This window comes from Bombus flavifrons, chromosome 9, assembly GCF_040668555.2.
Source record: "Bombus flavifrons isolate JBK064 chromosome 9, iyBomFlav1_principal, whole genome shotgun sequence".
Lineage (NCBI taxonomy): Eukaryota > Metazoa > Arthropoda > Insecta > Hymenoptera > Apidae > Bombus > Bombus flavifrons.
Window position 1 is genome coordinate 604,824 of NC_138450.1, and position 17,840 is coordinate 622,663.

Here is a 17,840-nt window from a genome sequence, read left to right on the forward strand (position 1 = left end):
ATATTATCGTTATTAATTAGCTATATATTTTATCGAAATATTTTATTAATTGAACATCACGACAGAAATGTACAAATTTATAAATTAAGTATTATACTAAGGTTTTCAAACATGATCTCTGTCACCACGCAATTGTATCTTAGAATTTGCTTAGCTAAAGTAATGAGAAATGTTAATTGTACAATAAATATGTAAAAAATAAATAAAAATTTTAAGTAATTTAAATATGTTTAATAATATAATTGATTAGAATTATCTCGTTTTTTATTATAATATATACATATATTTTTTATTTTATTATTCCTCATTTTTGAAAGCATCATATTAAATTACACCATACAAAGAATGAATAGATGTAAATGAAAGAACTAAGAAATGTGAAATAATAATAAGTGCAGTTAGAGATTGAGTTATATTTCGAGTTGCATAAGTTACTCAAGAATTATTGCGCGGTGTTAAAAATCTTACTTTTTACACAAGTTCTTGTAATTTGTTATACATTTCATATTTTCGAATAACAAGATATTATTAATCGAACACTAGTAATTAATATCAATAATTAGTTGATATCAATCATAAATAGCAACGGTTATCAGTTAATCAAAATACTATTTCTTATCTTTTTTCTCTTAACAATGAATATAACGATTATTATATTTTTATTTACTATCTTTTTGTTTAAGAGTATAATATTATTATTATTATATACAAAATAAAGTTAAGTATGAAATAATTAAATTATTTAATGATGAAAGAAGAATTAAACTGTTTCTACGTGTTTTCTCAGTTTGTGTTTTTAACGTAAATAAATATTGTTAGAAGTAAATCTATTCCTTACAAGTACAATAATAACATCTGTTGGTAAATTACGTAGATTTCAAGTACAGCAAAAAGCTTGGTTTCATTTATTCTTTCGTGTCAGTATTATTACTTAATTATTTTCTATACATTCTACATTATCTGCGAATCAAGTTTTGTTGTCGCTTGATGATAAATCGTCGCCATTTTAATAATTTCAATCGTTGCAATAGCGCACGTTATCTAAATATTCGAAACGCGTGACCGTCGTTTTTAGTTCCTGATTTAATAATAGCAAGGCACCCTTTGTGAAATACTCCATTAGATTAAGTGGTCATTCGAGCAAGGAAAGATTTATAAACAAGAATGCAGCTAAAAACAATAAAAGGGGACATTTGAATGTATCCCCCAAACTTATAAACTGTATAGTCCTCTTAAGCGGGGACTGCGAAAAGAAAAGGATATCTTGACAAGGCTCTTCTCGACAGCGATGATTTAGGGCTACGTTACACGCAGTGTTCACTTTTATACCGCTTTCCCTTGAGCCATCTACGCTGGATCACGCCATAGGCTTGGAAACCTGGAGGAAAGCGTTCACTGCACCACAACTCACGTCGAGGTCCAATCTGAAGGGTAACTTCCTCCTTCATCAGAATCCCTACGCGACGCCTCCTTGGAGAAGGAAGCTACCCTTCAGATTGAACCTTCTGAACCACAGAATTTCATATTTTGCTATATCAGGAATTATAACGAAGAAGCAAAGAGAATCCTCAGAGTTACTTTGGCTTTGATACCAACCACATATAGAGAAATCACGAAATCCATTTAACTCTTACTTATTTCGATAAAAGTTCTCATCCTTATCTCGCATACTTGGGAGTTTAATACTTCATTATTTACGTTTGTCTCTTCCTGCGGACTTCCGTAAATTGTGGCGATGCCGCACTGTCGAAAAGACGCACGAGTCACCTTCGCGGCGGTTAATCCTAAATCTGGGGAAACCTGTTTAAGGTACGTGGGCGCCAAGAAAAGTGTCGTTTTCGTTCCCCTAAGAAAAGAGGAAAACCGTATGCAGAACCCGTTGGACAGACGTAGAATGTGATCGTGTGTAAAGAGTTAGCAAAATATAGCGTATATATGTACATAATCACAGAGCCGTTATTCAAAAGCCATTCTTCGTCTTTTTAACTTCTAAATTGCGCATAAAGTATATTTGTAATAATTAGCGACCGATAATTAATTCTTCCCTCGCGAAAAACTGAAGAATCTACTTTACCAACACGCAACCCAGCCCGCATTCCCGCTAGAGTCGCTATAAGATTGGGACAGTTCGTGCCATCTAAGAGGCAACTAGAACACTATTAACCGGCACAAACGGAACAAACTTCTCAGTATATTTACATATGTACATGTATAGATATATATGTATATTAAAATATGTATATTGTTTAGAATTTACAAGTGTCCAAGTAATTATTAATTATTTGTGCGTATAAATGAATATAATATCTCAATCCTTTGACCGCTTAAAATTCTTCTATATTTTAATTGCTAATGGAAAGATTTACTGAAAATCGAAAATTCGGTAGTGACCTTTATACCTCTATTAACATAATGTTGACCTTTGCCTGTAATGAAAACCAGTCAGTTGATATATTTTTGCAAAAATGTTTTTAAAGTAAATTTGCGGAACATTGCAATAATAGTTTCGCGTTAATTTAATTTACAGCACATATTTGTGTGCTTTGGACAAAGATATCCGTCAGTTAGATATTTTTACTAATATCAATGTTGAATGGCAATATATGTACGTGTTTGAAATGTTAAAAACTCAATTATTTTGCTGCCATAAACATTTTTCCTATACTCGCTTTTAGTGTGTTATCATATTGCTCCTGACACTGACAGCTATGTTACTTCGAAAATGTTTTTTTGCCAGATTGTTCAATATATTCCGACTATAGATTAATTATATTCTATTGTGGATATTATCGTGAAATATGGATAACGTGACAGTGAGTAATGAATTTTATTTCCAATAAAAGCACATGTGTTTGTAAACCTTTATATATTATTATTTATCTTTTTTCCTTTTTAATTATGTTTATATCTAAATTTACAGTCAAATATGCTATATACATTTTTGTTTTATATGTTTTTGATAAAACAAGCTTTGTATCCATATATACATGTATTACGCACTTGTATATTTAAGAATTAATAATTTTATACTGAAATGATTTTTGATGATATTTATGTAATAACATATTGATATGTATTGTGTTATAATTCTAGGGAATAATACGTGCCATATATCGAGGATTTGTAGATAGCTTAAGGGGAGCTATTGTTTTATTTTATATGGACAAACGTATTAATGAAAAATTACTTAAACAACCATCTTCTAAAGAAATTCATAGAAAAGACATAGTTGTTGCAACTCCTCCCCAAAAACATTTCAATCAGTTAAGGTATAGTTTCATTATAAAGTTATGCAAATCATACACATATACTTCAATTATAAAATACTAATATTATGTTATATATGATATGTTTTCAGAGAATCAAAAGTGTTGAAACGAACAATTCAGTGTTGTGCTTTAAATGGTGGTGTATTTTGGGCTAGCATATTAATCTTTGAATGTGGTTTACTCCCATTTCTTAAGTACTTATTGACCATTATATTTGGTCATTCACCGGGTATGGGTATGACTGTATGGTCTTGGATGAAACCATTCCTGTCATTAACTTTTGGCACTGTATGGGTACTACCACTATTTGTGCTCAGTAGGATAGTCAACAGTTTATGGTTTCAGGTATGAATTATTTGATCTCAGAACAAGAAGCTTTGGCCAGTAACCATTGAAAGTTAATATCACATGCTATATATTTGTAAATCATGTAGGACATAGCAGACAGCGCTTATAGGTATAGACAAGGGAGGCCATTACTTTTATCCAGTGTGAGCAAGCTTGTAGCAGACACGCTTTTCAGTATATTGGTACAAGCATTATTTTTGGGTCAAGGAATGTTAGTATCTAGGATTCCGTTACCTCCTATAGGTGATATCCTTGCCCTTATACATATGTGCCTTTTATATGCTCTCTATGCTTTTGAATACAAATGGTTTAATATGGGTTGGGAGTTACATAGACGATTGAGTTTTATCGAGAGCAATTGGCCATATTTCGTGGGTTTTGGTCTGCCATTAGCAGTACTTACCCAACTGCCCAGTTCGTATGTAATAAGGTAATCAATCGTTTAAAACGTTTTGTCTTCCTTTTTATGTGGGAACTTTTAATGATTAAACTATCATTTATTTTAGTGGCTGTGTATTTTCTATACTATTCCCATTATTTATTGTAAGTGGAAATGAAGCAGTACCTGTGACTGGTGTATGGTACATATTTTAATATTATTAAACCATGTACATACATATAATAATAATACTTCATAATTTTAATTCTTTGTTTTAGTGATTGTCCATTAAAGCTATTTTCGCCTGTAATTGCTATTGCAAATACATTTTTCAATAAAACGATTGGATCCACAAACAGGCGGTGACAGAAAAAGATATAACAAATTTCTGTGGGATAATAAATATGTAGCAATAAATTGTACCTTTTCAGGTTTTCACATAAGTTTTATTATTTTTTATAAGGCATATGCTTAATTAATTTTTTTGTGTTAACTCCTATGTTGTCTGTGGGATTGTGAATAAGGTTTATATTTTCTTAATTTTCTATAACATTGTAAACAAAATTAAGGATATGACCTATGTATTAATAGCGTTATTTGTAAATAGAAATACATTCATAAACTATGTATGTAAATATGCAGAAACGAATTGTAGGAAGGAGTCTTTGTAAATGCATTATATTGAGTAAAATGTCCAAGACATACGTTAACAGTAAAGAATTTATAAACTTGGTAACATTTAAAGTCATTATAGATGTTCCTTATTGTATTGCAAAGGATAAAAGTAACTTGCAATTTTATACATTTTTATTATTATTATTATTATATGAAAAATATAATATGCTTGGGTAAAATAATTGTATAAAATTTGTAATACTGTTTATAAGTTACACAACTGGAAAGATATAAATACAGTTGCTCACACATTTGTACAACGAAAAATAATTTTTTCGTTAAACATTGATTGATATATATGTATAGTTATTTATTCATTCTTTATTCAAATTTGTGGAGATATGTTGCTTTATACAATACACAAACCTTGATAGATAATACTACAGTAATTTGTTTCTATATTACTATTTCTAATTCTTAAATGACAAAATACGTAATATTATTAATTTAATATTAATTATAATTGTAAAATATTTAAAATTCAAACTAAAGTTGATTTATTTAATCACATTCGCAAAATAGCAAAAATTATTTTTACGACAAAATCTGTTTACATTGACATGCAATTGAAATTTGTTTAAAACAACATAGTTTTATAATAATACAATGTAATCAAAATTATAATACATCCATTCAATATTTACAAGATAACATTCTGCAAATAACTTAAATTATTTATTGTAATTTTATTTATATATTATTTTAATAAGATAAAAGTAAATTGTTTTACAGACTATATATAGCATAATAAATACCACAAAATAATTTTTGAAATAAACTTTGCTAATTTTAACAGATTTTCTATCTTCTTTATATAAAAAATTAATATTCAATACCAATACATAAAGCAAAATAATATTTTTTCTGAAATTAAAAATTCTTTTTATTAACAATACAAAAGTCACGAGAGAAGCTCTTGAAGAGCTAAAAGATCACTATCAGACGGTTCTTCTTTAATTCTGTACGAATTTGCTAAAGCATAATGCCTATGTAAAGCAGCAAATCCAAGTCCTGGATCTGTTTCTTCTTCCATTACTGGACTTGTTCCTCTTTCCATTGGTTGATTCTTGCTTACCTAAGATTTGATTATAATTTCATTTATACACAGTTTTAATCATATGTAAATAAAATATTTAATTCCATACTTCGAAACGTTGTTGTTTATACATAGCCAATTTACGAGTTCCAGGTGTGCTTTGTATAAGATTTTGTATAGTAGGATGTGAAATTCCAAAAAAATCAGCTCCTTTTGGTGCTATTGTACGAAGTGCAAGAGAAATTGCCATTAATAATTTGGAATGACACTCATCAGGAGTAGAGCCAACCAGAGGCTGGTCTAGATCATTATCAGATACAATTTCAAATCTGTAAGTAATCCTAAACGTTGTATATTTATATACATAAAATTATATTAATTATTAGTGTTACTATATACCTTGGTTTTGGTCCACCATCTAATATCTTACATGTATATAAACTTTTTGTTCTTACATCCCTTAAATTAGCATATACCCTAGTACTGCAGTAACCTACTGGATAAATGAGATCCTCTGTATGATAAGCTATTCTGTCCGATACTACTTCTCCAAGGGAGTAGACAGTAAGATCACCTAAAGAAATAGGAAATATAGGTCTCCCATGGACATCCAATGGTATTAATTGGACTACTTTCCTCGCAGTTTTATTGTAACGTTTAGCCTTATTTTTTGTTTCTAAAACAAATAAAAGTTTTATATTACTTATTTTGTTGAGTTGCTATACACACAATGTCTCAATTATTTGGAATTATATTACATTACATTTGGTGTAACTGAATTTAGAATACTTTCATACCTGAGCCATCAGTTGAAGCTCTTTTCTTTGCAGTTTTTTTAGGAGTAGAGCATTCTGGATTAAACGAACTAGGATTAATACTGTTTGATTGAGATCGAGCTATCATAGTAGAAGGATCTATATCTCCTTGTTGTTGACATAATTTACGTAAAAGAAACAGTCTCTCTTCTTTCACAAGCATAAGATTTTCTTGCATTTGCGCAACTTGATCACATAATGCTGCATTTTCCTGTAATTATACATTTATTCAAAACTTCTGTAGTAACCAAATTTTGTTATCTTTTATTCATATTTCGATTAAAACAATAATACATCATCGCGAAAGAAATATTATCATAGTAAATAATCTTACGAATACTGTATCCTTTATGATCCTTTTTAACCTTCGGTATTTCTTTTTGTATTTTAAATTTTGCTGTAATTCTGCATTCTTTTTAAATTCATTGTAATAGTTATCATAAGTTTGAGTCATTGTGAATTCATTACATTAGACACAAAATATCGAAAGAGGTTATGATGGAGTGATGTTTGTGATTACTTTTTATCGCATATATATTAGTTTATGTCTATAACTAAGATAATGCAAAAGTTTGTATAGTAAGTACATACAGAAATGAGTAGGAAGATCGCCGATGTAATGTTTAAAAAGTCAGCGAAAATATGCGTAGTAAAGGGCCTCTAGCGGTCAACAGTTGCACTATATACACATTTCTTCTCAGCTGCTCTTGGTGGAAGTACTACACGACAAAATGGGAAATGTGCATTTGTACCGGTGATTAATGAAGGGTAAGGGCGAGAAAACGTAAAAATTTCTTCAAAGTGATGAAATATTAGAAATAAGTTCATTTTTTCTTATTAATTACAGAAGCAACATTCCGAATACCACAAGCTACCGACAACAATGAACATCAACAGCAGCAGCGATATTCTCAGAAATGATTAACAAGAGAACACAATATAAAATAACATCATTTCTTGTAAAATAATTATATAAAATCTATTTAGAAAGAGTTCCTACAAATCAGACTGTAATTTTGTAATTTTACAATAATTTCATTCTGTCGTTTGATCGATAGAACTAAAATAACTCTTCTCATATGGCAATTAGAAATGACGATCAAAAGTTGTATTCATGGTGCGCGACGCGGTGGTGTGGCGCAGCGTTTTACTGATCATTTTCGAATCTCCACTCGTCAGTACATAACTTTAGACGTTTGCTTTCAGAGAGTATTCTAGTCTAGAGGCATGAATTTCGGGCGGTTTTTGAAGCTCTGTACAAACGAAACAAAAAATATTTTTACTATCCATTTTTTTATCATTTGTTTATCGATACTTTAAGATTACATAAAAAATTAACTGAAAAAATTCAAACTTCACAAAGTTATGAACTGGCAAAGTGGGGGGGTCCAAAAAAGGGTGTCCCGGCGTGCATGATTTCAATCCTTCTGGTCATCTGAAGCAAAAAAGCCGAGCGGATTCTTAATTAGTATAGATGCAGCTATAGCATGAACCTTGAAAAAGTCAAAAAAATATTTTTTCACAAAATGGCGGCCGTTCGAAAAAAATTTTCCTTTTTGGCATGTTTTTTTTAGCAATTCCGAATTTAAAAAAAATAGTAAAATTACAAATTTTGATCTCAGCGTGGTTGAGGCGATAGAGGAATGTATAAAGAACATTCACACCAAATTTCAAATAAATCGGTTCATTAGAACTTGAGATATCGTGCACGCCAACTCGAAAAAAGTAGTTTTGAGAAAAACGCGTTTAAAGTTTTGAGACAAGTTTACTCGGACAACGTCTACTGTCTACTGTTCATTTGTTCCGGTCGGACCGGAGCAAATGCTTTTTTTTTTTTAATAATGTTTATTTACAACCAAGATACGTATTAATACATTTGGGTATTCACAATAAACTATGAATTTGATAATATGTGTTAGGCAAAAGTACCGATACGCGACATAGCCGTACTATATTATGTGTCGGCGCTTTACATTTTTTGTGTTAAAATCTAATCTTTGGATTTAAGCCGCTGGGGAGCGGAGCTTTTATGTAATACCGGAGCAAATGCCGCGTCACAAAAATGACTGTCTCATAAAATAATTGAAATTTTGAAAAAATCTTTTAAGGGCATATTCTTGAATGTCTAAACTTTGGAAATATAAAAAAAAATTTTTCGATTTTTTCAAATTTGTAGACTAGAATAGCCCCTTCAGTCAACTTTGTATGGCCCAGAACGAACTCAGATTTTTCATCTCGCTGTGTATACGCATATTTCTCCTATCAAACTAAAGCATCGGAGAAAGAAATGTGCGTATAGTTCGATTCTTTGACCGCTAGGGGGCGATAATTCGTGGAGCATATTTTTGGCTGAATTTGTAATTTCCCTATTTATCTTTGCTACTTACGTAATTTGGAAAATTTATAATATGAATTATTAAATGTAATAATAATACAATGGTATACTTTCATTTATTTAAAATGTGTTAGCAAAAATAATTTTGTATATTAAATTATAAAAACAGTTTTTATATTTTTATATTTACCAGAGAGGAAGTGAGAGAGCTCACGCCCATTGTTCTAGTTGTTCTACACTACAGATGCTGCACCACGCGGCCAAGCACTGAAGTTCCACGCTAGATAACTATTAATTCTTCCACAAACGAGCTATACTTGCTGTGATTCCACGTTATAAGAGCCTATTTCATTATACGGTTCTATATAGACAAATATGAGAATAACAAAATCGCACAATGATTAAACTTAATTGTCTTAGAAACAGAAATTAATTGTTTATTTTTTTTTTAGAAAAGAAAAGAGAACCTTTTCTTTAAAACCATAATGAATCAATAGAATGGTCAGTAGAATTTTAGTGTATTCTTCATACACAATAACTTTGTAGCTTTAACATTATGTTAAGCGATAATGTTTCCGTTATAATAAAACTTGAATTTCATTTTAATAGTAATTTCAGTAGTTGATAGGCTGCGAATAATATTTCTGACGTGATGTATGCGTTTTGCATGCGTATTCGTTTACAGAAACGGTAAAAACAAAAGAACAAGTTATCTGCAGACAAGATTTGATGTCATGACTAATTTGTTCATTAGGATATTTATCTGTAAGATAATGCTACGAGCGAGTTTAGGGCAGTCGTGTTTACAGCACGTTCTGATGATTTAAAAATGCCGAACTTGCGTAGTTTCGCTTCGACGTTCGTCTACATTGACGATTGTACAAAGAATGCCCGAATATGCTAAGCATTGCACTTGCAAAACGTTGGGGATCATTAGCCTACGACGCCGCACGGCGGAAGGCCTAATTTATAGCACCGAGTGCGAACGCTTCCTCTTCCTACAGCTGAGGGTGACGAAGGCTAAAGGAATTTCCACTACTATAAACAATAGGCCTTTATTTGCACGATGGCGCAGCAACTGCAGTATGGGGGTAGCTTCAGTCGGTTGGTAGATGCCGTTAACGGAATCCGTCCGTGGCTTGTTATACCGCTGCGTATGGTTCTTTGCCAACAAGCCTTGATAGCTCATTCGGCTCCCGTCTTCTTGTAAGTGTATTCTATGATCGTGATCCACCTTCGTTCCAGCTGCAACCGCATTTCGTTCTAAACTGATAACCGGGATCAGTAGTGTTTTTCCTTTGTTACGTTCCAGGATGGGCCGCACCCGTCTCGTACAACCAAACGCCTTGGCTGGTTGCGTCCCAGAACGGACTGTGTCCGTCCTACAACCGGCACAGCACTCTTCCTCATTGCGCTCCGAGATAGGTCGCGCCCGTCTTCCATAAGCGAGGGCACACTAACGTTTTTCCCGGTGCGTCTCAACCGACGGACTGTGTTCGCCCTACAACCGGATACAACAATCATCCTCTGTGTTTCTGGAGCGGTTTTCCTTTTCCAAAGTTGCGGCTCAATCCGGCACCCATCCTGTTCGATGTATTCGCGATCTCTAAGTCTAATCCAGGAGCGGTTACTCTACGGCCACGCTCTCCTCTCGTTAATCGCTTTTCTGTATACAGAAAGAAATAGATACACATACATAGATATTCATACGATTCCCATTTCCTTACTGTTTTGATAGTCTTCTGGAGGCTATAAATTCTTGTAAGAGAAGATTTCTATTCCGAGTCACCGTGATCGTCGTACTGATCATTGTGGTCGCGATACCGGCTTGCCCCCAGCAACAGTGGCTATCGACTGCAATCGTCTTACTCCTTCTTGCCCGTTTTCTATATCGTTGTATTTCTTGTATTTCTACATCTTGTATTTCTGAAGTAGCTTTCAGCCAGTTTCGATTCATTAATCAACTGCATCAGCACCAGCTGCTCTACCATATATAACCAGGCATTTTCTCATCCTTATTGTAACTGTACGTACTGTTCCTTTTGGGTCTTTCGGTCTTCCGGAGCGAGTTACGCAATATTCTTCCGCAGTAGAGCCCAATCCGATCTACTTCCTCTTGCACCCTATTTAACAATCTAGAATTCAATTTTGAATTCGACTTTCAGCCACGGTCAGTCCTCGAAGCCTATCAACGCTTGCTTTGGCGTGGTGGTAACGACGACATCCCCTATTGTACATTGTAGTCGATGTACTTTGTATTTTCTTTTCCTCGGGACCTCAGTCCCGCGAGCCTCTATCTACAATGGTGGTTGCGAGAGCGTTAACGATTGTCTTATTGTACTATTGGTACAGTCCGTTCGCCCTTGGGTTGATTGTTGGGTAACGTTCTAAATTACGGAGTCGCCAAACTGTAAAACTCGTTCCCCGACCACTAATTATCCCAATTATCTCTTTCTGAGCCGATCTCAACATTCCAGCCGGGAAATCCCGATGTTCTTTTATCTCCGACACGGCCATCCTGACAATCACCCGTCCTCGGGTGCATCTGGAATGTCGTGTTTTCCTGTATTAGACTCGACCCAACAGTTATTATTTACCATTTAATTAGATATTCCAAATAAGCCAAGGGTCCAACAAAATTTCGTTCGGAAGTTTGTCAACAAAAAAATGAAAGAGAACAAGAATTTGTGTCGTTATAATTTGTATTCAAAGTGCTAATTGCATTCTGTGAGTTATCAGTCAGACCGTAATTACACGACAGATCATTTTCGATTTCGTACGCTGATGGATCTCAGTTTGTTGAATCGTATTACCACTTTGGGCGTGTGTAAGACACTGAGTGTTAGTGTATTGTCGCAGTAGGCGTGTATGGAGACACTGAATGCTAGTGCACTGTCGCAGTAGGCGTGTATGGAGACACTGAATGCTGGTGCACTGTCGCAGTAGGCGTGTATGGAGACACTGAATGCTGGTGCACTGTCGCAATAGGCGTGTATGGAGACACTGAATGCTGGTGCACTGTCGCAGTAGGCGTGTATGGAGACACTGAATGCTAGTGCACTGTCGCAGTAGGCGTGTATGGAGACACTGAATGCTGGTGCACTGTCGCAGTAGGCGTGTATGGAGACATTGAATGCTAGTGCACTGTCATACTAGTGTATTGCCACACTTGACTTGTCTGCTAGTGCATCCTCGCACTAGGCTAGTGTATTGTCACACTAGGCTTGTGTGCTAGTGCATCCTCGCACTAGGCTAGTGTATATTAAGAAAAGCGCAGTACACCCTACCCTGGGTGTATCACAAACGTACAGATTACAGAAGCGCAAGGCGTCACAATGGGTATATTACAGATGTGCACGATATCACACTGAACCTGTTACCACAACGGGGTGTTAATGATCCTCTGAGGTCCGTGTACTAACATCGTTATTATCTCCGTCGTTGTCATCGTCGTAGACGTCCAACTCAGCAGGAACGCTACTCTCCGGCATTTTCCTTAGTTTTTCATGTGTGTCTTTACACGGTCGTTTGCCGTCTAAAGTTTTTAAAGTATATCTATCTCCTTCTAAAATCTCTGCTATCACGAATGGACCCCTGAATTTCAGATCTAACTTCGTCTGGTTTCTTTCTTCGTTTTTGCGTAATACAAAATCACCGAGATTAAACCTAACTATTCTAGCTTTTGTGTTGTCAAATTTGTCCTTGTCGTAGCTAGCGCAAATTTCTATGTTTTGTATCGCCTGATGCCTTATATTGGAGATGTCTATTTCTTTGTCCTCGATATTATCAGGCAACGACAAGCCGTAGGGCCTGGCTGTCTTGCCAATTAATAATTCAAGGCTAATTGTATCTCCCCAATCGCGTCTTGCCATGAGCGCCCGGTCGTTTCTACCGTCGTAAACATATTCTTTAGCGTATGCATCATACGCTCTACCTGTCTATTGGCCCTACTCGCACCGGTTGCTATTAAGTGGAGTTTAATGTGTCTATCTTGACAAAAATCTTGAAATTCTCTGCCCGTAAAACATCTTCCTTGATCCGCTATTATCCGGCAAGGACTGTCGAATAAAAATATAGCATACTTAGGTGCTTTAATGGTACTAAGGGAATCTATTTTACGAGTATGATGCAGATATGCGAATTTAATGAATTAATTAATGAATTAATGACCAAAACAATGACATATTCTTTCGAATCACTTTTACTGCTTAGTTTGCCCGTTATGTCCACGTGAACTGTATGCCAAAGTATGCTGGTCTTAAGTATAGGATGTAGTTCAGCTTGTATTTTACCTGAAGTAGCCTTCCAAACTCGACAAGCACGACAGTTCTCATCGAATTTACGAATTTATTTCGCCATTCCTTCGAACCAGTAATACTCGTACGGTTTCTCAAGCGTTTCATCCCAACCTAAGTGCATAATTGACTGTTGCACATGGTTAATAACGGACCACCTAAAACCTCTTGGGACAATGGGCAAGAAGAGACTCCTGCCTTTTCTTTGTATTTTATGATAAAGGGTACCAGATTAATTTCTTTTCTTTGACTTTGTTAATTATACTATGATCAACGTCTATGGGATTCAGCGGAAAGAAATCTACGTGAGCCATTCGTTTACCTTATCGATACACAATGTCAAAATTAAGAGTTGGTCATTAAGTAAATTTCACCTTATTATTAGATGCCTTCAAGGAATTGCAACCAGTGACAACAAGAAATTCTCTTTCATGTAAATAATGACGAAAATGTTTAACAGCGTTTAACAACTGCTACCGTCTCTAGTCCATATGAATGATACTTAAATTCCGCAGGGCTAGTTCTTATACTGTAATATTTTATTACTCTATTTTTTACCTTCCGTCTTGTGCATTAAAATAGCCTCATATTCGTCCGAACTAGCGCCCGTATGAAGTTCTGTCGGATAGTTCGGGTCAAATACCATTAACACTGGCAACGGACAAGATTTGAGACGTACGTTTAGTACAATTATTTCTTATTTCTCGCATTACTACTATATCAATCGTTCTTTTGTCAGAAAATCTCAAGTCCACGGATTCTTTAATTAGTGAACACTCGGCTCCAAAATCGGGGTAAAATGGAAACGACTCACCCGGATGGCTTGATCCACCAGTTGATGCTTCCACTACGTAGAAGTCGATTCGACGCTCGTTATTGAAATTATATTCAGGGCATTGCTTTCTAGGAGTTTTCCTCCATAATCAAATTGACAGCTGCGCATCATGCAGCGGAATCGGTCGTAAGCTCTTGCAGTGTTATAATCGGCACTGATCCCACTTCTGATGTCGGAGAAGGATTGGAATTATGGGCGTTCGATGAACCTTCACTTACTTTACCATTGCGGATGTAGCTAAGGTTTATTGGTACAAATGTGGACACTACAAGAGGCTATGAGTAATAGCGGCGATAGGATGGTCGAGATGATAGTAACCACGGATTCAGGTTCGATAACGAATCCACGGTCCACGGGAGGACGAGTATCAACGTAATACTCGATTCGAGTAACTCAATCAGTAATTCGTACAATGACTAACTAACTCTCTACTTCTCTAGCCCTCGATCTAAATGAAACTGCCCTTATATACTCCTGTCCCCACTTCTCGGGTCAATCTTTGTTCTTAATGAGGGCCATACAATCATTCCATATCTTTGTCAGGTACACGTCCCTCCCGTGACCGTGGCTACGTCTAGTGACCCGCTATGTCACTTCGAGCCCGAACCCATCGTCATAAAGGCCAGATTGAAACATTAGAACTATTTCTTATCTTCATTACTTAAGTGTAGCTATAGTAAAAGTCTGGACTAGAGTATTGGGTTTTTTTCCCAACATTCCAGCCGGGAAATCCCGATGTCCTTTTATCTCCGACATATACATATATCATTAAAAAACTACTGAACTTCCAAAACTCTTTAAATTCCATGTGTATTTTCGACCAATCGCGGGGAGACGCAATCGCGAGGAGAGACGTCAACGGGAGTCGTAAATTCCCGTTACGATTATACTAATCGACACCACGAGTTGATCGATCCCCTGATTTCCGTTAAGATAATAGGGGCGATTCAGTTTGTATAACACTGTGATTCACAGAATGATAAAATATATATTTCCAACACTTAAATTACACTGTTGAGTAGATATAAATCGTAGATAACAACTTGTCGCACAAAGATGAGATAGATCTGAATAGTAGAGCAAGGCTCTTATAGTTGATTTTAATATGTGAGTAGAAGTAGCACTAGAGAATACTTAACAGACGTTAAATTTAGATGTTAAACTTCGACGTTGTAGTATGTAGAAGAAGTAAGTTGACTTGACCCTCCTAGTGTTGTAGGAGAAGTGAAGTTGGGTGACGATGCTGTGTCGGAGGAAAGCTAGCGATGGGTGTGTCTAGCGAACAGGACCATCGGATTTGTTCATGACATTTTTGGTCAGGAAAGTGAGGGCAGTATACATTGCTTTTTATCGAAGGCTTAAAGAAGGTTGTTGGACTAAGAAGGGCCTTAGCCGCCCTCGATAGAAAGTTGCTGGTGGGAAGCATCGTACCTGAGAAAAACTAACTTTCCCTTGTCAAGCCGTAATAGACAATAATCGTTAAAAAGCGATAAAAAAAAAAGACCTTTGTTCGGTTTGAAGGACTCTAGCTAGCAAATTGCTGGGATTTATGACTATATGATTATGTATCTATTTATGGGTCCTTAAGACTATTAAGGGTACGCCGTAAGGATGAGCGGACATCTGGTGTCCGTCTGGCCCGCGGTGTATGGCTTGGTCTAGGTAGAGGGCCGCTCGACGTAACACCATGTTTAAATATAATTTTTCTTTTTACCAATATCATTATCGCCAATATCGCATTTAATTGTTAGTTTTCTTATTTGTAACTGAATTAAAATTTTATGTTTTTTAACTTGTATTTTATTTTTAGAGCGTTAAAGTAATTTTAAAGTAAAATATTATTCTTTATATGTAATATTTTCTGATTAAAAAAGTTAGAGAAAGGTATTCCCCAAAGTTTGGAATCCATCGTTTAGAAATAAAAAATGTCAAGAGTATTCGTTGAATAAAATTTGTTCGTCCTTCATATAGCAAATCATAATCGAATTTAAGTACATTTTATAAAACGAAATCTTTTACGAAGATTGGTCCTGAGACATGAAAGGGAAGAAAAAGATTTAAAGTTTATTTCGAAAATACGATTTATTAACCTGTCGAACGTAAATTCTGTAACGCGCGCTCGCACGCACAATGTCCTTTCTGTCATGTTCATCTCTAAGTACATTCTCACGCACGCGGTATACAAAATCTATATTGTTACTATACTTAAACATCGTGACGCGTAGCTTATCCATTTAGACGTACACTATCCTAGGGATCGTGTTTTTAAGTTACTATGATGATTACAGTAACTCAGTCCGTCGAAGAATTTCCTTCATGCAATTATACGCGAATTTGCCGAGAGACACGTGCTTGGGTACATCCAAGTTATCTCCCTCGCTCTCGATTCCTTTTTTTCCTGTATGTACTCTATTAATCTTTACTCGTGTTAACTCATTACCGATATTCATTAGAAACGATTATCCTTTTTGATAAATTTACTATACAAATGCATTTGTTGTTTTTTTGCGCTTTAGAGAGAGAACGGGAATCATCGTTTGAAGTAGTTTTAAGATTAAGAAGGAAAGAAATTACGTTCACTTTAATATTTGTCGCCATATCCTAATTTTTACGTATTTAACTCTAATTACTTTTATTTTATACTGTATTACATCATATTATTTGAAAATTGAGTCAAATTTTAAACTAAATTAAAGTATTAATTTCAATAAAAGGAAAAAGCAATAACTTCGTATTTTTTATACCTTTCTCTATTACGTTAGAGTACCTACTATATTTTTCATGAAATGAAATATAAAATCTAATTTCGATGATTCCCAATCAATAGAATCAACGAACTCATTCTTAATCGCATCTGTAATCTCCTTTGCTGATTACAGCATCAAACGACTACTAACCGACTGACTCGTTAGTTATTACTAATATATGAATCACAGTTGCGATCAAAAACTAACTGTTCATCGATCTTTCTCAAAAAATGTATATTTGACAAAAGTTCAAAATACAGTAAGAGTGAGGGAGAAAAAAGTGTGTACTCGACTTCACTCAGGGCACGTAAATAAATATTATACATTAATATAATTGAAGGCTCAGCGACTCAGGGGAAAAGTGGTACAAGTTCATTTTTCTCAAAGCGAGATAAGAACGATATATGGGCATGTATTTATCTGGACAATTTTGTTTCGAGATTTTGTCTTTGTGGAGTAGTATGTATATTATGTAATGTGTTGTAATATTCTTTTCAAATTCAAGATCTCGTCTCTTGTATTACTTTTCCTTCGAGTTCTTCGATTAATTCTTTGAACAACTGATACCACTTTGAATTGTATCCCAGAAATTTTCTCCTAATTTCCTATGATACTCGAAATAAATAAAAAAAAAAGGAGAGAAAAATGAAAACGAATGATTCTGCTTGGAGTTTGGATTTCATTTTTGTCGGCACAGTCCATGCATGGTTTACGTAAGTACAACGGAGATCACTGTATGGAACGAATTATAGTCAGATATACATATACATACATACATCTATACGGCAGAGAGCAGTTTTCATTCTTTTCCAGATTTAACTACGTACAAAAAATATCCTTATCAGTTACATACGCTTTATGTACACAATGTACCTACGTGTTTCCTCCGATGATTGTAATAGTATAAGTGCGTGTGCGTACTGTACAACCTGTAACCTATTTAACATCCAAACGAGAAAGATCACAATTTATGTATGTTTTATCTTTTCTTTTGTTTTTACAGAGACACGATGTCGAGTATAAGATGACACATAGTCTCTTTATACAGTGTGCCGCAAAACGACTTCAATCGAAATAGTATTAGCTTTTGTATGTCTTGAGGGTTT

General features: G+C 34.7%; 2 protein-coding genes and 2 long non-coding RNA genes across 6 annotated transcripts; 2 read left to right on the top strand and 2 right to left on the bottom strand.

Moving 5' to 3' along the window:
• The first annotated feature begins 2,301 nt into the window (after positions 1-2,301).
• tank (EI24 domain-containing protein tank) lies at positions 2,302-4,608 on the top strand. Of its 2 annotated transcripts, none has more exons than XM_069119610.1 (6): positions 2,302-2,813; positions 3,094-3,269; positions 3,359-3,614; positions 3,704-4,047; positions 4,124-4,198; positions 4,275-4,608. In XM_069119610.1, the coding sequence occupies exons 1-6, from the start codon at positions 2,799-2,801 to the stop codon at positions 4,360-4,362; spliced, it is 954 nt and encodes a 317-aa protein (XP_068975711.1). In that variant the 5' UTR covers positions 2,302-2,798; the 3' UTR covers positions 4,363-4,608. The 2 variants fall into 2 exon arrangements, with proteins under 2 accessions (XP_068975711.1, XP_068975710.1); XM_069119609.1 differs by having other exon boundaries at positions 2,801-2,850.
• An 886-nt stretch (positions 4,609-5,494) lies between these two features.
• On the bottom strand, positions 5,495-9,215 carry LOC138183071 (transforming growth factor beta regulator 1). Of its 2 annotated transcripts, none has more exons than XM_069119608.1 (5): positions 9,048-9,215; positions 6,505-6,733; positions 6,107-6,383; positions 5,817-6,036; positions 5,495-5,746 (listed from the first exon to the last, which is right to left on the bottom strand). In XM_069119608.1, the coding sequence occupies exons 1-5, from the start codon at positions 9,075-9,077 to the stop codon at positions 5,573-5,575; spliced, it is 930 nt and encodes a 309-aa protein (XP_068975709.1). In that variant the 5' UTR covers positions 9,078-9,215; the 3' UTR covers positions 5,495-5,572. The 2 variants fall into 2 exon arrangements, with proteins under 2 accessions (XP_068975709.1, XP_068975708.1); XM_069119607.1 differs by lacking the exon at positions 9,048-9,215 and adding an exon at positions 6,857-7,136.
• On the top strand, positions 7,179-7,514 carry LOC138183074 (uncharacterized). Its single transcript, XR_011173980.1, has 2 exons — positions 7,179-7,290; positions 7,370-7,514. It is a non-coding gene; the product is annotated as an uncharacterized LOC138183074 (long non-coding RNA).
• A 713-nt stretch (positions 9,216-9,928) lies between the features above and the next one.
• Positions 9,929-11,310, bottom strand: LOC138183073 (uncharacterized). The gene is made up of 2 exons (XR_011173978.1): positions 10,585-11,310; positions 9,929-10,523 (listed from the first exon to the last, which is right to left on the bottom strand). It is a non-coding gene; the product is annotated as an uncharacterized LOC138183073 (long non-coding RNA).
• Between the last annotated feature and the right edge of the window lie 6,530 nt (positions 11,311-17,840).